The 25540-nt window shown below is 43.1% G+C and overlaps 1 protein-coding gene across 1 annotated transcript in view; it reads right to left on the bottom strand.

Moving 5' to 3' along the window:
* LOC147666656 (phosphatidylinositide 4-phosphatase SAC2-like) overlaps nucleotides 1-25540 on the bottom strand; it is a 241221-nt gene that overhangs the window by 131355 nt on the left and 84326 nt on the right. Inside the window, exon 5 of the mRNA XM_086948986.1 lies at nucleotides 5275-5348. Coding sequence (XP_086805112.1) covers nucleotides 5275-5348 — 74 coding nt within the window. The remainder of the gene's footprint in view (nucleotides 1-5274; nucleotides 5349-25540) is intronic.

Genomic DNA, 25540 nt, shown 5'->3' with positions numbered 1-25540 from the left:
GGGAGGAAATGTGGAAGTATGAATCCTGTAAATTCAGAGCTGTCATGTGGTGTCGGAGAGGGTGACCACATAACAGTATTGGTTTCAGAAATACTTGTTTAATTTCCGGAGTGCTATGATGCTCCTTTGTTTTCATGTCTATGAAGAAAAAAACATAAATAGAAGTCTGTTCTTTGCTGAAAATGTAATTCTTTCTCTATGGAACCTTTGATTAGCGTAGCTAGTACTCTTTTCCGAAGCAGATGCAGATAGGGGGGCACTTTTGTTTTTGTGGAGTGGTGGGTAGAACTTTAGTGAACTCTAACATCTGACCATATGTTTTGAAATCCAGGACTTATTTGTCTGAAACTATTTTCCACGATAGATTACATTTTGGAACTGTAGGTAAGCTAGCCTAATGGCTACTTATAGCATTGCTAAGTCTGATACCTTTGGTATCCTCCTTGATACAGTTAAGTATCTCTTTCACGGCTCCCTCTAAAGGGGGATTCTTTCTAAATTGAATGTGCCAAAATATCTTGAGTCAGAGTCAGCCTTGACTGCCTGCAAGGCGTCGTCAACCTGCTTGCCAAACAGAGCATCGCCATGGTACAGTAAAAATATTAGATATGTTTGCACCTCAGGTTCTAAATAGAGTAGCCTTGAACCAACCTTGGTGTCTAAGGACCACTGACCCTGCCAGTTGTGGGATACCTATTGAAGCTATATCTATACGGATTCTATGTTTACTGATGAGGACGTTTCGACCCCTGCAGAATCTTTTTTGTTTCTGTCCTTTCTGTCTTCTGGCAGAAATTGTATGTATGTGGCAATGTCTGACTACATCTTGTGGTTAATACCTGCGTTCCCAGCCTGACGTCCTGCTTTCTTCGATCGCTGTGGCGATGATGTGAAAACCCAGGGAGAGTTTATGCAGTTGCAGGGCTCCTGGATATTTTACGAGCTACCCCTGTACCATTCGGATTTTGAAAAGTTAGAATCTTATTCTTGGACTTTATGATTCGCATCCCCCGCACATCCTTGCCTGATGCATCTGACCTCGTTTTTAGTCCAGGTGTATGGATTATTTGATACTCTGCTCGGGTGGACATCTATCCCCATTCTCCATCATTCTCGCCTATCATCTATGCTTCACATGGTGTTTGCTCTCGTGCAAGCAAAAGAAATTGGACTGTCACTGTATCGTGTTGCACACTAGTAATTCCCTTCGTGTGAGATAGTTCTCTGGCTGCCTATCCTCTTCCGGAATACTGCTTCTGAGATGGGTTGCGGCCCTATTGATTGTCAGCGGTGGTGCACCTGTTCTGTCCACTTACACTGTGTGCCCTGATGAAGGTGTGACCTATATTTCGGCCGAGCACCGAAACGCGCATGGGCGCTTAAAGTTGGTCCTGTTAATTCCATCTTGAGTCCTCCAGTTCCTTTCGGAGCGACCGTTTCTGGGACCCAGTACATCACTATGAGAATGTGTGGGAATCTGTGGATGTTTTGTATAATCCCAAAATGCATGGAGAGATACGAGTCCTGTTGAATGTGTGGTAGAATGAATGGGTGTGTGAAATTTAATATTTAAAATTGTTTGTCACAACCGCTCTTTGAACTGTCATTTGTATGTTACAATATCGATGTTATTATGTCCTCTGTGACTAAAGATCACATATTTATATCATAAAAAAATGAATAAATAAAAAAACTAAGTTTGTCTTATAATGAATTGGCTGCTGACAGTTTGATTTCCCCCTGTTCGGGGAGAGTTTGGCACTGCATTTTCTGCAAAACAGGACCCTTAGAGGGCCGTAATTAGTCGTTAAGGGCACTCTTTTCTCCTTTGTTTAAAAATTTGTATTCCCCTGCAAATCTGCCCTTCATCTGCTTTTTCAGGGGGCCCCTTCTTGTTTACTGATAGTTGAGAAAGTCTCCTTGCTTGTTAGGCAGGGTTATGAGTGACATGATTTTCCATTATTGCAATGTCTCCAGGATAAATCAACAATTGAAATAGGTCTCAGCTTTTCTATTTAAAATCAGAAAGACAACAAACCATTGCTTATTTGCTTTTGGAAGTTGGAAGTATTTGGCTGCTCATTCCTTAAGGGTCTGGAAACTATCAAAAAATATCTGGTGAGAAATCCAGCTGTTGTGGGCCTATCCTCTATCATCACAAGATGTGAACAGGTCGTTCCCGAGAAGAAAGGCAATTTTTCACACTGGGATCACTCTGTCATGGCAGGAGCATTGGAGGATGCAGACATATCAGGCACAATGTGACCTTGCAGTCTTTGGAAAGTTTTAGTAGTAATCCTGTAACAGGTTCTATAGGTCTAGTTCTAGAGCTACATGGATCTGATCAATGCTCTGAGGTTGGAGGCCGAGAGAAGTGGGGAAATTGCTCCACACATTGCGGACTGTTGCAGACATACTCCTATTAGTCCCCTTAATGTGTGACATTAGGTTATTCTTGATTATGTGTCTTTTGTTTTTGTTGATGACTATGGTGCTTTCGTCGTTTGTATTGTCATTGATATCGTAGTCAACTAGGTGGACGTAGAGACTAGGCTGGCGTTGACAATTTTTGTCGTTGACGAGGTCTTCGTCGTAGATGAGGCCGTTGTAGAGGATGCAGTCATAGATGGGGCACAGTAGACAGGGCCATCGTAGACGATGTCATCGAAGACTAGGCGTTCATAGACATGGTTATCAAAGGCGAGGTTATCACAGACAAGGCCGTCATCATAGAGGGCCATCATAGACAACCGTCATAGATGAAGTTGTAGTAGATGACCATCATAGACAATGCACCATCGTAGATGAGGCCATCATTTATAAGGCTCTCATAGACCGTCATAGATAACCGTTGTAGATGAGGCTGTCATCGACAACTGTCCTAGATGAGGATGTCATAGACAATGCCAATGCAGATGAGTCCATTCGTAGGTGAGACCATCATAGATGAAGCCATCATAGATGAGGCTGTCGTAGACTATTGTAGATGGGGCCATGATAGAGGGTCATTGTAGATGAGGCTGTTGTAGATGGCCATCGTAGAAGAGGCTGTTGTTGACGACCCTTGCAGATGAGACTGTTGTAGATGGCCATTGTAGATGAGGCTGTCGTCGATGACTATTGTCGACAACTGTCGTTGACGACCACTGCAGACGACCGTCATAGATGAAGCCATTGTAGATGACCGTCGTAGAAAAATTAGTGTGTTTATTGCCTATCTTTGTATTTTCCTACAGTGCCCCTGAAGAAAGGATTTAGTCCCGAAATGCATTGGGCATGACAATTGGTTTCATGGCAACATGACAACAACGGCTTTGTAAAAAACTTTAATGTTGATTCATGAATATGTTCGAATTATTGACAATGTCATAGTTTTTGGTTTCTTACTAAAATTGTTCGGATGTATGACGTTACATCGCAAACCTTTACATTGCACACCATTACAACGCAATTTTTACAACGCAGATTCCTTTACAACGAATGCCTTTACAACGCATGACATTACATAGCAGATGCTATTACAACGCATGCCATTACAACGTAAGTATAGGTAAGTATATTATTTTATTAAAAATGTAATTAATAAATATTTATTTAATTAAATACATTAAATTATTTTTTTAATTAATTTATTTGTAAATATATATATATATTTTAAAAATATTTTAGGTGTTTATAACTAATATTCTAACTCCAGGGGAGTGTAATAGTAGGGTAAGTGCTGGATAGTGTAGGGAAAAAAATTACTTTAATTTTATTTTTAAAGAGCTATTATTAATAAAGCACTATTATTAATAAATAATAAAATTATTAAAATATTTTTTTTAATTTATTTAAATTATTTATTTAAAAACTGAACCCCCAGTTCCCCAAAACCCTAAAAATACCCCTGTACCCCAAAACCCAAACCCAGCCCTGAACCCTAATAATACCCCTGTACCCCAGAACCCAAACCCAGCCCTGAACCCTAATAATACCCCTGTACCCCAAAACCCAAACCTAGCCCTGAACCCTATAAATACCCCTGTACCCCCCAAACCTAGCCCTGAAACCTAAAAATACCCCTGTACCCCAAAACCCAAACCCAGCCCTGAACCCTAATACCCCTGTACCCCAAAACCCAAACCAAGCCCTGAACCCTAAAAATACCCCTGTACCCCAAAACCGAAACCCAGCCCTGAACCCTAAAAATACCCCTGTACCCCTAACCCAAACTATATATATAAAATTACGTAATTTACTTTTTTAAATTTATTTTTAATATTTATTAAATTAATGTAAAAAAAATTTGTAATAAAAAAAATGTTTTAATAAAATGATATACTTACCTCTACTTACGTTGTAATGGCATGTGTTGTAATAGCATCTGCTATGTAATGTCATGCGTTGTAAAGGCATTCGTTGTAAAGGATCCTGCGTTGTAATGGTGTGCGTTGAAACAGTATGCGTTGTAAAAGTTGCGTTGAAACGGTTGCATACCAAATTGTTCATATACTAAATACATTGAGTTCATTTGTATTAACTCCATGGCTGCTAAGGCAATTTCCCTCCTGTGCTGGGAATTGCTATTTTCCTTATTTTATGACGAGCTGGGCTCGTCATCAGTGTACGAGGAGGCTACACCATGACGAGCCCAGCTCGTCATGAGTGTGGAAGGGGTTAAGCTGAAAAAGTTCTTTGGTGTAATTTGCATGGGAGATATTGATTAATCATTGTTCTACATTACTATACTCTACACTGCTGTGCACCTGGTAAACTGGTAGTTTTCCACCAGCAATCTTTAGAGTCCCAATAATAGCCTCATCTCTCTGAGCGTGAGAGTTTTTGAGGAAAAGGTTAGACATATGTTGCAGTCCATTACCTTGTTTTCTGCTACTCTGACATATTAGTGCTAGGGTCAGAGAAATTAAACTTGAAATATAATCTCGAATGATCCAAAAAGTAGTAATAGCGGAAGAAACTGAGCAGAGCTCAGGGAGACTCCCTTCACACAACGTGCGGTAGAAAATCTGAGGGACTCAGCCTCTGTTTAGAGTGTTCTCGAGGGTGCTGTCGCCTGATGGGTTATAGTTCAAGTTTGGTCCTTTTTCAAAACAGACATAGATAGGCTATTAAACTGACTTTTTTTTATTGTCATTATAGGCTATGTTCGGGATACATACTATTATGGTACCGTAGGACTCCCACTTCGACAACGGGGAATGATTAAAGCATGTGAATCTATGAAAGATCCAACACTGGAGAAATAATGAATATATTCATAGAGTAACTCACCTATTTCAATTTTCTCCAGATCTTCTAAATTCAGCCTCTGATACTGATTAACTTTGTCAACTTCGTCATCATAGCTGAAAGATAAAGACAGACCATAGTAAATTACCTGCATGAGTAGTTCTTCAGTGGGTGTGCGCAATTTTTTTTAAAGCATTTTGTCGATTTTCTAGTAACATAAAGTGATGGGCCAAAAACCCCAAACTGAGCTGCCACAGCAGGTTTTGCAAATTTTCTCCCTCATGTCTCCCCCCCATCCTCTTCTAGGTGTATGCATCTAACAGATTTCAGGGCTTGAGACTGGATGCCTTCCTGTTTCCAGATGTTGTTGGGGCATTCTGTTTCCCCCCTCATTCACTGAATTGCCTCCTCTCCAAAATCTTTGTCTATCTATCTAAGACCCCATGGTCCACCCTTCACAGACTTTCTCGTATTTATGGGGCAACTTTTGCCCTCGTAGACCATTTTTCCTTTTGTACTGTAAATTTCTGTTCCCTACCCAGTCTTGCAGTTTCTAGTATGATGTACTGCCCAGTTTCTAGGCGACTTTTCTCTTTGCTATAATGCTTCCTATGTTAATAAATAAATTGTTATATAATGCATCGGATTCCGCCTTCCATATTTTCACTGATATTCTCCCTGGTCTGCGAAAGGGAACCAAACACTTCAATTAGATTAAACAATGTCTAACCCAGCAATGTTTTTAAAGAAATGTTATATTATTTAGGCCTATTCTTATGAAGACAATGAAAACTAATCAAGATCAACAGAGAACTTCCACATGAACAGAGAACATTTCTCAAACCTTTATTCATATTTGAAAAAAAGACAAAGAAACAAACAAAATCATTATCAATAGAGACTGGTCAATAACATTACAAAATGAATAAACAATGTTGTGAATGGGCTCATGTAAAAACAAAAAAACAAATAGAAGCGCACGAGGTAAAGATAATAACACTGATCATTAGTGATAGGCAATGGCATTTGGGGTACACAATTCACTGTTAGTATATTGCTAACATAGGATCACAATTCTATCAAATATCCCTTGTTCCAAAGTTTGTATCAAACTATTTAAAACAGGCATTCTCTGAATCATTATAATACATCATATCCGGTATCCAATCATTAGGAGGTGAGCCCATGGGAAGCATCCAGCACAGCATATATATCTCAGTCTAACAATCAGCTTATCAACCCTAAGAAACATAACACACGATTGATTTCTATGCAAGGTCAAATAAAAATACAAGGGGGGGGTAGCATGAACCTGTCTTTCCAGTACTGAGAATGCCACCTCGACTACTGTTGTCGGACACTCTAAGTTCCCAATCTGTCAGACAAAAGGAATATGTGCTTGTAGGGAAACGTCACACTCAGTGAAAGATTTCATGGAGAAGACAAGTTTTGATGTAGGTGTGATAGAATTCCTGGGAAGGCTGGCTCTGGAGAACACTAAATGTAAAGGAGGGTCCCTATAAGGCAAACTTTTTGTCAACTGCAGTTTCACGTTCAGTTTCATGTTTGATTGCAGAAAAGCACAGACCATCACAGAGAAGTATTTCTGAGTGCTATGGTGTTTCAAGGTTGGAATCTTTAGTTTCAATCAGGCGAAATTAAGGATCGTGCACGTTTTGTCAGTGTAACTGAGCTTTCATGAGCATTCCCTTCAGTGAAAAATATGGATTAATACATCCAAGATGAAAGAGGTGTTTCTTACAGCTTTCTCAAATGGAAGAATGATTTTGTGTGCATGGTTACTTGATACTGTTTAATTCATTCTTTCAGGTGGTTTGTAGAAAACTAACACAACTTAATAGATCTCTGCTGACAACAAAGTACCTGTATAACCAAGCATTTGCAATGCAATAAGTCTCGCCTTTTGTGAGCGTTTGATCTATTTGCACTGTAAATATCAATGCCTTTTATTTATCTATTTGAAAAACCTGCGAGTAGTGCGATGCCACAGCCATTACTCTTGAATAGACTCCGTCCTTGTTCCAAGGTATTTGATTTATAATATGGAGTTTGATGTTGCCCCAAGCTGATATGTGATCAAATTATATACAGTTTATTTATACATTTTATTATTTCATGAAGAGAATCCTGGCTCCAAATGGCTAAAGTTTTTTTTGGGAGTGATACTTTTGCAATGGACTATGGTTGGCTTGGTCAGATCAGAATATGAAGTCTTTGAGAAAACTGAAGTAGTCCCACCTCCAAATGAGCTTTAGCATGAGGCTCAAGCCAGTGTGCTAAAACCTACATTAGCAGTTGTTACACAATAACTCTTTTAAATTACAGGTGGATGCACTTTGCGTAACTTGGGAGAATTTCGAGAGGGACCAAAATACAGACTGGGTGGCACACTATTTTTTCATCCCACTTAAAGCCCTGTATGGGGAGACACACAACCCAGCTCCTCCTGTCTAGTTAGATATAAAATCTGCAAGGGAGTAGTTGACATGGGAGTAGTTATAGATCTCCATCTGATACCCTTCCATCTCCAAAAATATCAAGTTAGGTAAGGCAATTGTTAAGGAATGTGTAATAAGCATTGTCTTGTACTCTTCTGTTGAAGGTGTGTACAGTTCGGTGGCTGTTTGTTGACTTGGTCTACTACCACTCAATATTTGTGGAAAATAAAAAGACATCACACCGGGAATAGCCTTTGTTTATTGTTAATCTTTCTGTGCAGAGGATGTTTGAATAAACAGAAAGAATGTTTTGTTGTTGTTGTTCATTTCAATATTCTCACTACCAGCGGCCTTTGCTGGGGGGACGCCATGTGAGAAGAATGCCTGCCAACATTCACATTCAGCAGACATATATTGATGTGGAGGATAATGGGTGGTTTCAAAGGGGATGCAAACGCACAGTTCAGGCATCCACACAGGTTTGTGCTCCATTTATTTACAACAAAGATCTTTCTATATGTTCATGATAATGACTAAAGCCTGAACCTGAAAGAAACACTATCCACTTCTTTGGGCTAAACCAGTAGATAAAGCACGTAAAGTACAGCTATAGAGCTTACCTCGTTTATACCACTGCGGTCCTTTCATAGTACTAATGGCTAAGCACAGACTTTAGCTTATCCATCCTAGCAATTTGACGCTGCCTACAAAAGTGCAAACTTGTTGGGTTCTGCCTCTCACTATCTGCAACAGGTTGATTCCGCCTAGTCAACAGCGGGATCTTGGTATAATGACGTCATTTGGGCGTCTTGGTATTTTGTTGCTGGAGTTCTATAAGCAAGAACGGTGAAGAAGGACAAAATGTACTGACCTATACTGGCCTTTTCGGAATTATGGCCGCCCCCTTAAAAGAGCATCTGCTTTGTAATGTTACCATAAAAAATTAAATTGAAAAAAGACCTGCCAGAAGTAAATTCTTAAATTGTACGAAAGTGTCCTATTCTTTGAGCACTTCGTATACTAATGGTTACATAATAATTTGGTTTCACTACTTACTGTAAGTAGATACATCTGTTTTGTACATACATTTATTTTTCACAATACAGCGTGCATTGTTGTTTTCTCTATGATTTTATAGTGTAAATATTTTGTTTCTACTGTTTCGTTTTAAACTAAATGGCATCTATTCAAGATGGCCGTCCGATTTGCAGTAGCAGATGCACATTGGTCCTTGTAACGTATGGCCGGGTTGGTTTATGAGGTACGTGAACTACAGTTTTTCTGGTTGCATTTTGCGCTTGGTATCTCATGCGTGTCTGGAAGTGAGTGAATAGGTGATGGCCAGTGAAACAGCGTTGTGGTTCAGTATACGCAATGTGCCGAAATTAAACAAAGTAGTCCCTACATCGTAATGAAACTGTAGTTGGCCGGTGCTCCCCAAGAAGTAAACGTAAGCGATGTCTCGGGAGAACCATGCAATGAGGAGCCAGCAAATAGGACCGATGCAAGAGTGAACCTATGGAAAACAGCAGCGGGATGGCACTGAAATTGCACTCAGTATAGTAAGTACAACAGGTCTTGCAGACAGCGCATGCGCGTTGATGCTCGAACTAAAAATTGAAAACTTTTTTGGTTTTCTTTGGCAAACAGAAAACAAAGTCACATTAATGATGGAAAGGGGGCCAAGTTGACTGCCAGGACTAGAGGAACAAGTACAGTAATGCTCTTTCTGGTGGATACATTAACCACAAATTACTAACCTTTTGAATTCCCTCAGGTGACGAACTAGATACAGAATTTTTTAAGCAAGTGCAGCTGTGGTGATAAGTGGCACCATCAAATGTAGGCACCATCCTTGTGCGTCAACTCTAGCATTCTTTAGGAACTCTTCCACACCCTCAGATGTGGATCGACCAAGACAGGCTGGAACGGAGGCGGAGCCACGCGAGCATCCGAGATGGCCGCGTGAGCACAGAGCTCCCCGGACCCTCACCACTTTTCGGAACTTATCCTGACAACATCCTGAATTCTTGAACGGATTATTGAAGGGGAACCTTGGCTGACTTCATAACTCTTTTCAAATTTTAATTCGGACTCGGAGAACCGAAATTACATCTATTCGAACTTTTGAGGCCCGGCCTGCGGCAAGCCGGGGACTTGGCGAACTGTGAGGCCGGGACGGAGTTGAATAACAATGGCAGAGGGGTCTTCCCCAGTGGCCCTACTCCAACTTTCGGTTTCGTTTCTGGGTCCTAGCATGGTCTGATTGCGAGAAGGTTCCGCTTGGTCGGGGATCTGTCCAGCCTCTGTTCAGTGTGAATGAGACTTTATCATCTACGCAAGTCGTGTCTCTGCCTTGGCCGCACGAGCCAGTTTTTGTGGACTGTTGGTGCCTTGCCCGCAGGCAGCCATTTTCACTAGGTCTCGCGGGCCCCTCCGGGGCGCATTTTCCAGCATGGCAGCCAGGGGCGAAGCCGAGAAACGGAAGACTAAGACGCCCCTTCGTGGGGGACCGGTCCAATCCAACGTTATGGACTGGTACACTCAATCCAAAGGATCTCCTGGAGTCTCCAACCGTACCCCGGAGGACGCCAAGGAGGACTCAACCGCCCCTACTGACCCGTCCCTGCAGGACATCATGGGCGCCATTACCAACATGAAGGAGACCATCGGCCAACAGTAGGAGGCTCTCGCTCATAAAATTGACACGGTTGCCGTCGATGTCACCCTGATCAGAGCCGCCCTGTCTAAGACCAACGAGAAGGTGAAGTCGTTGGATCTGAAGGCTTCTAGCCTCACGGCCGATGTGTCGGAACTTCAGACCGAACTTGGCAATTTGAAATCAGCTAATGATCTTATGTCTCATCGGCTGGAGGATTTTGAGAACAGGGCAAGACGCAATAACATCCGCATCATAGGTGTTCCGGAAAACCCCGAGACTCACTCGATTGACCTCCTGGTTGAAGATCTTGTCCTGAACCACCTTGCCCCTTCTTGACTGAGCAAGTTTTTCGCAGTGGAGCGTGCCATCGCGCCCCAGGTGGAAAGCCTAAACCGGGCACACCTCCGAGGCCTATCATCGCCAAACTTTTTCATTTCAGGGATCGTGATGCTATCCTGCAGGCGTCGAGGGTGAGCGGCCCGGTGCAATTCAAGAATTCCACAGTTAACTTTTACCCGGACTGTATTCAGCTCGTCCAGAAGCAAAGGATGGGCTTTCAGGGTGTTAAGCGACATCTTCGGGACTTAGGATTGAAGTACGCAATGCTTTTCCCTACCAGGCTTCGTGTGGAGTACGAGGAGCGGACATTCTTTTTTGACCGGCCGGAGAATGTGAGTGACTGGCTGGATTCCCTGTCTGGCCGGGACGACCGGACTGAGCACCCTGGTGGTGCCGAGGGTGGTGAGCCTGTACAGAAGTGATGCTTCGGCCCCTGATCTCCGAATACTAGACATTGCTCAACCGGGTACTATTTCTTTTGTCTGCTATGTTTCACTTATAGAAAGGTAAAGATGCCTTCAAGGGACTTTGTTCAATCTAAGTTTTGTTATTTAAAATTAATATGAGAAGAACCAATTTATCGTCCTTACAATGAGTGAATCAAAACTGATCAAATTGTGTTGTCAACATGAAACATATAAACAAAGACACAGGGTGTATACGAAAAAAGTGTTTTTATCAAATAATTCATTAAGAAAAATCAGCTTCATATACAGACAAATAAGCGAATAAGATTTTAGGACTGTGGGTACACATAAAAATAAATTGCTAAGTGACTCAACAGAACCTAAAAGACACCTATCCCAAAACACATTGAGTAAAACAAAGCAAGGGATGAAGTGCAAAGTCGACGTTTCGGTTTCTTAGCAGTTATTTGATGAAACCATCCTCAGGACTGTAATCAGTTCAGATCTGTATAGAAATATTGTAGTCTATCGAATGCGGAGATCGCTCATCCAAGTTGGATGTAGCGTCTGAACTTCACTCACATAGGGTTCACGTATTCATACACAGTAGAATTCATCCAGTGTATGTTAGGTGAATTATTATCAAATTTCTGAGAAAAATCAGGGGTCGATGCACATAATTTGCGCTTAAACGAGCCTGTGAGCAGTCAGAGATCCTGCAGTGTCTTAAGATGCAGCGAGGTGAAGTCAATAACGCGTGTCATCAAGTGTTTCACTTATGTTCCCTTTTGGGTGGAGGGAGGGACGGGCCTCTTTCCTCCTCCAGGGTCTTTTTGTAGAGTGGGAATGTTAGGGCGACAGGCACACTGCATGTTGGGGTGGCTTTTTAGTCTACTGCAGGGGTGCAGGGAGGGGGGAGTTGTAACGGGTGTGGGTTGGGGGTGAGATGGGGTGTTTGTGAGTGTGTTTTTCTTTCTCAAGACGACGTATTGCTTTCTTCTATACTTCGAGTGTTCTGCTCTTTGTGGGGTGACTCCTGCATCACTTGTTGGTATGGGGGGTAGTGGGTTGAGGTTAATATCTTGGAATGTCAATGGATTGGGTGATCGCATAAAACGGGGTGTGGTACTGCAGTATCTGCGTCGCTTGTCTCCTGATGTGGTACTTTTGCAGGAGACGCATCTGGTGGGAAATATGTGTCCTGCTATGAATAGGTGGGGTTATCGCCTGGTTGCACACTCCGGGTTCACTACTGGTTCTAGAGGGGTGGGTATTCTGGTTCGGTCTTCTCTCCCTCTGGAGATTGATGATGTAATCCTCGACGACAGAGGGCATTACGCCGCCCTCACTGGTAGGTGGGAGGGTAAGACTCTTTCTCTGCTCACTGTCTACGTTCCCCCGGGTCTCCAGACCTCCACCTTCTCGGATATTGGCCGTGTGATGCTGGAGCTCCCTGATTGCACTCTCCTTATGGGTGGGGATTTCAATTCTGTGCTTTCTGGTACTATGGATCGTCACCCCCCCAGGGATCTTCCTAAGTCCCAGTCATGGCTTGGTGGGTTCTTGGACACCTTTGGTCTGGGAGATTGCTGGAGGTTGATGCATCCGACACAGAGTCAGTACACCTTTCACTCTGGGGCTCATGGGAGTCTCTCCAGACTTGATTACATCCTTATGCCCGCTGCCCAGTCTTCCTCTGTTATAGAGATCAGGCACCTGGCCCGGGGCATTTCGGATCATTCTCCATTGTGGCTCTGCATGGACACTGGGGTGAACGCTGCGGGCGGGTCGCCCCTATTAACCCCTGGTATTTGCGTAATCCCAAGACCCGTAATAGTTTGATAAAGTCCCTAGACCACTATTTTCTGGAGAACGAGGGGTCTGTTTCCTCCTCTGTGTCCCTGTGGGAAGCTTTTAAGACTGTTATTCATGGACAGGCCCTATCCTTAATTGCTGAAACTAAGAAAGCTAGGAATCAGGAGGTTGTGAGTCTTGTGGCGAAAATATTGGAACTAGAGGCTGACCTAGAATCAGGCGTTACCCATGACAGACTCCACGCCCTTGGTTTGAAGCAACTAGACTATAAATCCCTTGTCACGGATTCTGCCAAGACGATGTACAGGGAGCAGCAGGGTAGACTGTACGATGTTGGGGATAAGGCGGGTAAATTGATTGCGTGGCTTGACAAGAAGGAAAGAGCGAATGGTGTGGTCCCTGTGATTCAGACTTTGGATAGTGAGAGTGTGACTGACCCAAGTGAGATTGTGGAGTGTTTTGTAGATTATTTTCATGCTGTGTACTCCCCCGTGTCTGATAGAGATGAGGACGACTCCCATTCATTGCTGCGTGACATTGCGCTGCCCTGCCTTTCCGAGGAGGACCGAGAATGCATGGAGGCTCCGTTGTCTGTAGACGAGATTGCGACCGCAATCCGTTCTCTCCGTTCGGGCAAGGCTATGGGCCCGAACGGCTTGCCTATTGAGCTGTACAAACTGCGCCCTGACAAAGTCGCACCGTATCTTCGCGATATGTTCATGGAGTCACGTGACCATGGCACCCTCCCTTGTGAGCAGCGTTTGGCAACAATCGTGGTAATTCCCAAGGAAGGCAAGCCTTGGGATCGCTGCGCATCGTACAGGCCCATCTACCTGTTGAACGCCGAGCCTAAGGTTCTTGCCAAGGTTCTTGCCAATCGTCTGCTTACAGTGATTTGTGACCTGATCCATCCGGATCAATCCGGTTTTATTCCACATCGGAACACCGCTCTCAACTTGCGGCGCCTCCTTGGTGTTCTCGCGAGGGCGGGGTCTCCTTAGGAGCCGGCCATCTTGGCTTCCTTGGATGCCACGATGGCCTTTGACACGATAGAATGGCTTTATCTCTGGGCCGCCCTCGCGAAATTTAGTTTTGGTTCGGAATTTTTCGGGTGGGTGAAACTTTTATATACGGAACCGCTGGCTCAGGTGGTGGTCAACGGCCGAGTGTCCAAGTCCTTCACTCTTGGGAGGGGTACGAGACAGGGGTTCCCGCTGTCCCCCCTGCTTTTTGCTCTTGCTTTAGAGCCTCTTGCAGCCTGGCTCCGAAGGGAGCCGTCGATAAAGGGCATTCAGTGGGCGCCCGACTTTGAGGACCGAGTCTCGCTCTATGCCGACGATATTCTTTTGTACCTTACCTCCCCTCGTAAATCCCTTAATGTCTTGTTTGACGTTCTCACCTCGTTTGGCAAGAATTCTGGCTTGGTCATAAATTGGTCTAAATCTTGTGTATATGTCATCTCGGGCGGCCTTCCTCCATTACCAAGTAGATTTCCCATTCAGATCTCTCAATCTGGCTTCAAATATTTGGGGATTTTTATATCGCTGGATCCAGCTGCCCGCTATGAGCCCAATCTCCTTTCCCCTCTCCGTAGGTTGAAACTAGACGTGGTTCGGTGGTGTAGATTGCCGTTGTCGCCGCTCGGCCGCGCCGCGCTCTTTAAAATGATGTCTCTGCTTCGGTTTTTATACGCACTCCAGAATTCGTTCGACATCATTCCGGCAAGTTACTTTCGGGAGGTGGAAGGCTTACAGGGGTGGCTCGTTTGGGACGGCCGCGCACGAATTGCATGGCGCACCCAGATATCAGGCGGTACTATTGGGCCTCCCAGTTGTCCGCAATCAATCACGCAATGTATGCACCCAGCCCAAATCCGGCTTTCGAGATGGACAAGCATCAGTTGCTGGGCGGTAACTACAACAGGGCGCTTTACTTTCAGGCAGCGGGGAGGAATCTAACGGGACCCACTAAGATTGCTGTGCGTGTGTGGAAGGATGCAAACGATCGATTGACACGAGCGACCCCTTTGTATGCGTCGGAAAGATTGGGATGCCTCTGGACAACGAAACGTTTTGAGAAGTGGGATATGATTGGTATAAGCAGAGTGGGTGACCTTTGGGTGAAGGGTGCGGTTAAGACCTTTGAGGTACTTCGGAATGAATATGAGTTGAGTGACAGAGAGTTTTTCAGGTACGCACAGGTCCGCCATGCCTTGACGTCGGTCTTCGCTGCCGACACTAATGTTCCAGAGTCCTCTCCACTTGAGGACCGTATACTCGATGGTCATCTGCCCGATAGTATGATTTCATTAATATATAAGAAGTTAATCAACAATCGGGCAGATCTCCTTCTGCGTCTCAGGGAGGCCTGGACCGAGACGGATTGGAGCTGGATGATGAAGACTGGCAGTCAGCACTGTCTTCCCCGAAAGAGGTAGCCATTCCCGCCCGTCTCCGTCTCGTCCAACCTAAAATTCTTCATCGGGTGTATGTTACTGGTCCTCGTTTGGTTGCCATGGGCTTCTCCTCGGATGGGTTATGCAAGCGCGGATGTGGTTTGAGTGCATGCTGCAATGGAGTGTGTCACCGGGGTTGCTCTGCTGCCTGAGGCTCGGAGATGTCTGTTGAATGTGTGGGAGCCGAATGATTACAACGTCGCTCAGGCCCGGTGGGCGGCCCTTGGGAACATGATCGCAAAGAGATATTGCGCAGTTGTGGGGTTCCCAACGGCCCCCATCGTGTCAGTATGGAAGGAGAATATGGACTGGTGTATGTTTAGAGAGAAGACTGTGTATTTGGCTAGGGGCAAGCCTAGGGCGTGGAATGGAATCTGGGGCCAACGAAACGCTTATCGAGGGACCATCTGTGCACCCCCGTTTGAGGAAAATCCGGACATTTCTCTTTCCCCCTGATCCGATATTCCTGGAATAATCTACTTTTTTTCCTGATTTTCTGACTTCCCCACCGACTCCCTCCCCTGACCATCTCCATTGCTTATCTGGTTGTTCATCTTGTATCGAGGGCCCCCCCCCCGTTGGAGCACGACTTCGCCCAATATGCTTCCGCCTTGAGATTTGTTTGTTTGGTTTTTCTTTTTTGTTTGTTCTTTTTAAAAAACAAAAATAACTATATTCCATCCTGTGTTGCTGAGAATTGTATCCTGTATTTTTGCCAGACTTCTAGGGGATCGACCGTAGCTTTGTGATATTCAATTACTACTTTTCTGTGCTCTAGCGGCCGGCCCCTGTGGTTGTAGGCCCATACTTGTAACTATATTTGAATTGCACAATAAAGATAAAAAAAAAAAATGCTTATATTCGACCTTCTTCGTGGTCACCTAACTGTTTTTGAAGATATTGAATAAAAATTTCCTGACCCGGCTGGGTACTGGAAAAACAGATATATAAAAAAAAAAAAGACAGGCTGGAACAGTGCTTAATTTGTAAAATAATAAGTGTCAGGGCTCTGGGGCTCTCGTCAGGAGGCAGCTTGCACCATCCCATTTCTCCTGTTAGCGCCGCCTAAAACAGAACACACTTCTAACCCTGGAAGTGGGAAGAAGATGTGGTGTAATGCCAGAGCTGCAGACCAGCTCAAATTAAGCACTGGGCTGAAAGCATGACAGCATGCAACAATCCAACTTGAGACCTTTTTAGAACTATAAACATCCACTCCACAGATCAGGAGCGACGGAGAGTGATGCTAAATCCAAATGTTAAATAGAGTATCCCACAGAGAAAGCTGTTCTTCTGAGGAATACTTCTAACAGCAAATTAATCATCTTGTGAATAGATTTCAAAGTAGTACCTCCCAAAAGGTGGAGGGTCTGAGTTGTGGTAAACCAGGAAGTTCTGAAGAACCAAGCAGTCAAAATGGTCTCACTTGTGGACTTTAGCGTTGAGATGGCAAACCCTGGTGCTGGTGTTGCTAAATGCCCATGTAACAGCACAGCAGATGTCCTACAAGAAAATTCTTCTTATCCATGCAGTTGTGGGGAAAATAGGACTGGTGGAAGTAGCTCAACGGACCTCAGGAGGCTCCTTCTTCACTAGGGCATTACACAATTTCATGCAAAGGATGAGCCATCTAGACAGGGTATGTTTTTGAACAGCCCTTCCTTTTTTCCTATTTTTATGTATTTTATTTTTTATTTATTTAGTCATTTTATTAAGCGTGCAAATACTCACAGGTGTACTGGTGCTGATATTAGGTAATTAGACATTATAGACCTAATGGTCGGGGTGTTAGAGTGACAGAAATGACATGGCAGAAAGAATTACAGTTCATTAAATTGGAAAGTTTTCAAGGTCTTACAAAACTTTAAAATATTGTATTTGGAACGAAGTTCAATAGGTAGCTTATTCCATGCTTGTGGTGTAGCTACAGAGAACAACATAACAAGAGGATATTCCAAAACTGATATGAAAGTTTCAAACATTAAATGGTATCCAGAAAAGAAAAACTATTCCAAACCGGGAATTGCTAATTAATAGCTATTTATTCAATGTAAATGAAAAAATGCAACATATGGATCATTTCAATCAAAATGTTACAGACACATATAGAGCAAATTGGACACAGCACGATAAAATTACACACACACCTTCACTAGTCAAGCATATCACAGTCATTCAAACTCACATACATACATTCATACAGAATACTCAACACAATCTGGGATGACAAATGACACCACAAATGTGGTACATGCCTGTGTTGTGACACTACGATGGAATGCGCGCTATTCCAACATAAAGTCATTTCGTGGAAACACGATACATTCAGTAACTGTAAGTCCAAGTATGTGATTTATGGGATTTTCTGACCATGTGGACTCCTATATATTGGGAAAACCAATCTAGAGATCCGCCAGAGAATCTCCCAACATAAGCCAAGGATAAAGAACAAAGTTGAGACAGCACCACTGGTAAATCACTGGATAAGATTGAACCGCCCGATCAGAGATTTGAAATGGACCATTATCTCAAAAGTGGAACGAGATCCACGTGGAGGAGATTGGGATTCCAAGTTATCTAAAAGGGAGGCACTCCTTATCGTTAAGTTTGAAACGGCCGTCACAGGTCTGAACGAATTGTCTGAAATCTACAAATTTTAATTCCCTATTTTTACACCATTTTTCATAAGCGAATTTTTTTGCTATAAACAAGGAGATGTTTTATATCTTTGATTGACGCTCCTACATGTATGCAATTCCCCCTTTCTTATATACATAGACTGCATCAATTGACCACGCACACGCTGTGGCACTCATTATTCCGGCACGTGCTCCATTCGCCTAGGGTCCTGACTTTGTTAACTGTCTCCGCCCAGGGGCGGGTTCCCCTAGTATCCAGATTGTTTAAAACAGCAGGTTTCCACACGCTGCCAGCACGCATCCACTGCGAACGCTCGAGGGACCAGTGCTCTTCAAACGCTGACTGATTACGCTGGGAGGCTTGGTTTCATCCTGGTAAGCTCCCCTCACCCCGCTGTTGTTCTCTAGCGTAGATGAGAAGCCGCAATTGGTCCTTAAACATTTCATTCTTTTGGATTTTAGTTTTTGCATTAAGAGTCCGTCAATTCCTTCACATCAATTACAGCCCGGGATTTCACCGCGACTGCGCATGCCCGAGGAATCAGTGCACTTTCAGACACTGACCGGGTATACCGAGAGACTCTGTTGATCCGCTGTAAGCTTTCTAACATGCCGCTGTTCAATGCAAACGTGAGAGGTTTCACCTTGTATTTCATCTAATTACCTCACTTTCCTTGTTCCAGCGTCACTAAAGGCCAACTGTGGATCCTTCCAATCGTTCTACTAGTCTCTCCATTCAGACGCGGACTTCTCGAGCTACTGGTAAGACACCAGCCAATCCATGTAAAATCCTGCGTTATTTCTAAGCGCCCTTGCCCGTTTAGAGCACTGAATGTTATGCTCTGCTTCTAGGTTTCCTGCATTTCGCTGATAAAATACAGTCCTTCACTGTGGACCCAGTGCCGACACTGATAGGTAAAAGAACTCTTTTCCTACCGTTGAGAACGGTTTTTGCCCATACAGTCTTGTTCCACGAACACTAAACCCGATCTTTACTGTTCTTTTCTCTATCCTAACACTATAGGAGTCTTCTACACTGCACCAGTTTCTTCCTACAATCGAAGAGGGTAAGCTGTGTGTGTTCTTGGTGGATCAGTGCTCATTAGTGCTCTTGCTTCCTTTAACCTCTTAAGTGCTGCACCTATACCAGCGGCCGACGGCACCACTACCTCGGGAGTGCTGCCGTCGGCCGTTGGACCTGCGTAATGGAACGTTCAGCACTGGAGCTGGACGTTCCAAAGCAGCTAAGGTGTTAAACAGTTTACATATAGGTTCTGTGTTTTCTGTTTTGCAGAATATCCTTGGCCCCGAGAAGAATCCCTTTTTGACTCACAGGGATTCGAAACGCGTAGGCCTCTGTCATATGGTCTGCTCTTGTAATTCAAGTGTTGACTTGTACCACATTTGAGTTCATTTTGAGAACACAACCTTTATGAAATGTTTTTTGATAATTGTTATTGTCACTGATTATTTGGAGTGTACTATCTTTTAGAATTTGTTTTGTAAATTCCATATTGATTAAGAGAGCAGTTTATTTTACTTCCCACACTGGTACATTTGTCATCCCAGATTGTGTTGAGTATTCTGTATGAATGTATGTATGTGAGATGAATGACTGTGATATGCTTGACTAGTGAAGGTGTGTGTGTAATTATATCGTGATGTGTCCAATTTGCTCTATATGTGTCTGTAACATTTTGATTGAAATGATCCATAATTTGCTTCTATAAGCTGAAATGTTATCAAATTTCCCAATCCCAAATATCAGCTGCGTTCTGGACTAACTGCAATTTACGAATCAAACAGACCGGAAGGCTAACATACAATGAATTGCAGTAATCTAATCTGATGATTAGTGTCTGAATTAACAACTGTCTTGACTGTTAGGGGACATGCAGTACAATCTTTTTTGCCTGTTCCATAATCATGAAGCAGCTATTCATGGGTTTTCTTATGTGAGGTGCAACTGACAATTTATGGTGAAACATAACCCCATAAATTCTATCTGTAGTTGACGGGGATGGGCAAGCTCCTATTAGCCGAGGCCACCAAGAAGAGGACCAGCAAGATTGATTGACAAACACTAATACTTCAGTTTTGCCAGAATTTAGGTGCAGAAAATGTACATTCCTTCAACTGGCTACCTCTACCAGACATTGTTTGAACCAGTCTTGTTGGTGGCTGTGATGACCCTCCATACGAATGATCAACTGTCATCAGCGTAGCCATAAAGCTGAAAACCAAGGGAAGCAATCAGGCCAGCAAAATAAGTGATATAAATGTTAAAAAGGTAGGTTATAATGGTAGGGCTAAGGAAGGAGCCCTGAGGGACTACGCAGAAATGATTGTTAAAAGTAGAACAGCATTATGCTATTTGGACATCCTGTATTCAACCTGTCAAGAAGGACTCAAATCCCTGAAAGACACTGTCTTGAATACCAATTTCCTCCAGTCTCTTCAACACAACCATGTGAGGGACAGTATCAAAAGCCGCTGACAAATCAAGGAGGATGAGAGCAGCAGACTGCCCATCATCCAAGATCATATCTATAACATCTGCAGCAGTTTCTGTACTAAATGAAGGCCTGAAAACTGATTGAAACTTATTGAGAATGTTATTCTCTGCAACAAACGATGCTAGCTGTGCATTTACACAGCCTTCCGGAAACTCAGTGAAGAAAGGAGAAGGGAAATGAGGTGATAATTAGATAAAATGTTACGATCTAAAGTATCCTTTTTCAATAAGGGGGAAACAAATGCAGTTTTACAGAATGATATTACCAAACCATTTGTTAGTGAATGGAATTGAGGCAAAAGTTGAGGTCAAAAGGCATCCTTATAACTACCCTCACTTTATTTCAATTGTACATTAGGACATTGTACATCCTTGCCTTAACCCTAGGGGTCTCCCCCTATGGGCACTAAACAACTAAACTGAGCTTCCATCACATAGTGTTCTAATATTTTCTAATACACTTTAAATAGTTATTAATCGAACATACACAGTCATATTAGTGCAAACCAGGCACACCGTCCACCAAACTTATGAGGGTCTTGCCTTAACCCTAGTTGGTCTCCCCCCTTTGGGCACTAAACGACTAAACTGAGCTTCCATCACATAGTGTTCTAATATTTTCAAATACACTTTAAATAGTTATTAATCTAACATACATAGTCGTATTAGTACAAACCAGGCACACCATCCACCCAACTTATGAGGGTCTAAATGTATCATGCTTAACACGAGACCGGTGTGAGTCTCTCAATTCCCATATTCATAGACCTGATCTGCTTTGTTTCTAACTCTAAACAAATGGATCCGGTCTTTTCTTGACTGCTGGCACACCATTTGGGGGTTAGTATATAACTTACTAATGTGATTTGCCAAATAAACATCAGAACCGCTAAGAGCAGCGAGTAAACATACGCGAGCGTTGTCCCCGCTCCGCACATGCGCACCGTGAACGACTATGGTGCCTTTGCGCATGCGCTAGCCCTAGGACACTCACGTTCAGCCTTGCATACAACGCGCCAGACTACTAACGCAGGCGCATTACGAACTGCACCAATACATGCGCACAGTCGCTTAGCCACTGATCCACTGCCCCGTCTACAAGAGCCTATCGGCGCATGCTCAGTAACTACCATATACCTCCCAATCAAGCGCCGGTTTCGCGTTTAACGGCCAGCTGTCAGCAGTTAACCAATCAGTACAGGTATATAATGGGCAGTAAGGCACAGTCCAAACCACCTCCACTCCCGCTTGGACGCTGGCCCTAGAGGCACCGACGGACAGGTATGGCTCCCTGGATATTCAGGATCTAACAATAAGGGATAGTTGCATTGAGCCCTCTTTCTCTCCACTGTTTGTATACTTGGATACTTGGTTGGCCTTTATGAACTAACCCATTTTGGATAACCAACCAACTTGTTATACAACCTCTATGCTCTTGATAAACACACTGTTCAGTTAGGTGTAGGAAATGCTTTTCCTGTTTACCTTTTTACAGTTGAACTTTTATAGTTACATTACAACCACTGCCACTCCATGCTTGGTTACAACCATGGTCTCTTTAGGGGTTGAGTCTCTTTCTTAATCAACTGGTATTTGTTAGTACACATGTATGGGTTTGCTGAGTATGTATACTCTGTACCTCAATTCAGTTTTTTCGAGGTCCTTTTTAAACTTTTCCATTTCTAACAGAGCGGGGCCTCCTTCTTCCCGAGTGGGTGCAGGGTGAGGTGAGGTATACTCCCACAGAATGCTGGGTGAGTGACAACTGACAATTAAATGTTTCAACAACCTGAAAACTAATGGGACTCAAATCAGGAGAACTATATAGCTTCTGATGGGCGATGATAAGTTTTCTGTCGCCTTGTCTATCTTTTGTTGTGTTGTGTTTTAATCACCAATATATCACATGCGTCTCTTACACTCCGTTTTTTTCCCTAGGAGAATCACGACTAGTTGGATAAACACCAGAGAACATTTGGGTTCAAAGTTCTGGTAGGATTAATCCAAATTGTTAATATACTTAGTTTTCACATAATGCAGATGCTTAACACCATTTGGTCCTGAAGAAAGCTTGGACGCCTAGTCCACATAAGCTGAAACATGTCGACCTCCATGCACTACGCCCTGATATAGTCATTCTTTAAGACTATTAGGCGCTGTTTTTATTCTTGACCCCGAGACAATACTCAATAAACATATTTTTTGTCTCAGGAGCCAATTTTATTCACACCTCTTTTCTTTTTCACGAGCACTGCACTCCATCAGTCCTACCTTTGATATACTGTGGTTTGGAATAGTACTTTACAAAACCCATCTCCGCATCATCATCAGGTGCGTTGGGAGATATTTGGGTTTATGTTATGCATCCCACATGACGATACTCCACCAATAATGGTGGGCTGATGGGAATTTTTCTGACCCAGCATTATCATTGTGACGACATGTTGGTCTAGCGGTCTTTTGGCGCAACACAACACATAGACAATCAATTGGACCAGGTAACTCTTGTTTGTTTTTGAATTTGATATAGGGGTTTGAGCTACCGTGGTCGTTAAAAATTCCCCCCTTTGACCCCCCCACTTGCTTTTCTCAGTCAAAAGCTTAAAGCCTATAGTCAGACAGGGATCCAGAGGTGATCCTTATTTAATAGTTTTTATTTTGTCTTCTACAACATTCTCAGTTAAAGGAATACATTCCGATCAGGAGGCTAAATGAGGAGAATTTGGGAGTGGGAGCTTCTCTGTGGTTGCGACATGTCTGAAGGAGGAAAGAACTGTAATTTTGTTTTGAAAAAACTCAGACAATACAAAGGGAGTCTTGGGCTCGAAAACGTTTTAAGCTCGAAAGACTGATTTTACTCGAAGGAATTTTAAACCGCAAAGAGTTCTTTAGTGGAGTTTGTGGCCGATAAGCTTTTCCTATAGTAAAAATCTAGTGGCTTTTATCAATTCTTTCAATATATTAAGCTCTTTTTTATAAGGCTCCTTCTCTGCATCTGCATACATAAGACTCCAAGTCCTTTCTAACCCTTTACAATTTTAGGAGTACCATGCGGCAGATGGAGTTTTCTGATGTGAAATGGCGATTTATAAGGGGAGTATCTCATCCACGGCATTAGAAATCCAGTCATGAAACTGGTGGCTGGTTTCACTAATGCAATTATCAAACTGAACCTGAGAGACCATGAGGTCAAGATGTGTTTTTAGTTTTCCACTGTCCAACCAGGAACAGACTCTGTAAGATATATTTCTAGCTAAGTTCCTAGAGATTGTGGTGTTTAACTTTTCTGACTAGTGTATGGAAAAATATAGCCTTCTGGTCGGACCAAGGGACTTCTAAAACAAATAAATTACTACTTAATTTGCTTTTACATAAATATGATACAAAACGTGATCTGTCTTAGGTGTGGGTACTAAAACATGTTGTAAAAGTTGAAAACCTGAGCATATGTTTACCAGTTCAAGGGCATTAGAATCCTTTATATTGTCAGAATGTAGGTATAAGGCCCCCTAATATAATAAAAAAAATTGACTTGGGTAGGCCAGCAAAAGTGTTTCATGATTCGAATTGACAACATTATTTGCCAGTCCTGGCGGTCTGTTGATCAATAGGATTTTACAGAGCACGGGCTTATTGAGAGAGACATGGTCAACATTCCAGCATCTCTGTGTGTTCCAAAGAGAAAAACTAAGAGTCTCCTTATGTATTAGCGCTACTCCTCCTCCTGCTCTGTTACTCCGGTTCACTGTATGAATAACGTAACAATGTAGGACAGCTAAAGATGGCTTGGGTCCAGAAACCTCTCTCATCCAGGTTTCAGCAACGAACAGAAAATCCAGCTTCTGCTCGTCTAGCAGTATACACAAATCCAACAAACAGCTGTTGTCTATCTGGTATTACTAAGTACGGTCTATGTAAAAACGAAGGGCTCGGTTTGTATCCAACAGATGAAGCCTATCCTCCTTGGAGGGATGTGGCAGACAAAAGTGAGAACTATGATGGCCTGCTGCACATGAAGGTTGATGCCACTTTCAGTGCATAAGAGTCCAAAGCACAAATTGGCAGAGTAGTTATCATATGGGAGCAGTACTGGCAGTCCCTGCAGCTCGCTGACATGGCGCACAGAAGTAATCACAAATAGAAAAGGCATTGGTAATGCATTTGATTTGCCTATGTGATAAAAAAAATGCTGTTTTATCAATCGTCCGGGACGAAGGAAAGAGCTCCCTGACAAGTATCACAGGAGTAGTGAGGCTGTGGCGCAGTGGCCAGAGCTGCAGACTCGAGAGCTGATGATCCCAGTTCGAGTCTCGGCTCAACGTCCTGTGATTCTGGACAAATCACTTATTCTCTCCGGGTGATAAGTTCTGGTATATAAATCTACTGCAAGACATAAAAGCAGAAAGAAGCAAAACTTTATGAAACAATAGTTCCACCAAAGCGGATGTTAATAGTATTTTGCCAACGCGAAACTGATAAGAGAAGCAGACAAGAAACAAGCATTGGTAAATTCAGAAAAATGCTACAGCCAATAGAAATGGAGGAAAAGTAAGTGGCAAGCACAGGAATCAATAAAAGGCCAGGAAAGCGAGGGGGCGAGATGTAACCCATTATTAAGATTTATATTAAAAAAATAGATTCCACAAGTACAGCGCAAGCACTGTGCAGGTGAAACCTAAAAAGAATCTTAATGGTCTGCAACCAACACGAACAGCTGTGCATTTGCTCAAATAGTGTGAACATCAAGACCAAGTTAAGGTACTACTGAGGCCTGATAATGTGCACAGAGGGAAACATGTGAGTTCTTTAAAAAATAAAAAAATAAAACACATCACAACCGATATCTTAAACAATGAGGGTTGGCCAGGCAAATGAAGCAAGGCCAAAATGACTGGCAAATCCTTTAAGTGTGAGGAATATCTGATTAGAAATATCTCTTTGAAACTATTAACCCAATATTTTCTGGTGGATTTAGGGAAAGTCAGAAGTGACTCAGAAAGGGGGCGTGGCTTGGACG

Source organism: Lissotriton vulgaris, unplaced genomic scaffold (genome assembly GCF_964263255.1).
Source record: "Lissotriton vulgaris unplaced genomic scaffold, aLisVul1.2 SCAFFOLD_750, whole genome shotgun sequence".
NCBI classification, from domain to species: Eukaryota; Metazoa; Chordata; class Amphibia; order Caudata; family Salamandridae; genus Lissotriton; species Lissotriton vulgaris.
This window is presented reverse-complemented; position numbering and strand designations above follow the sequence as displayed.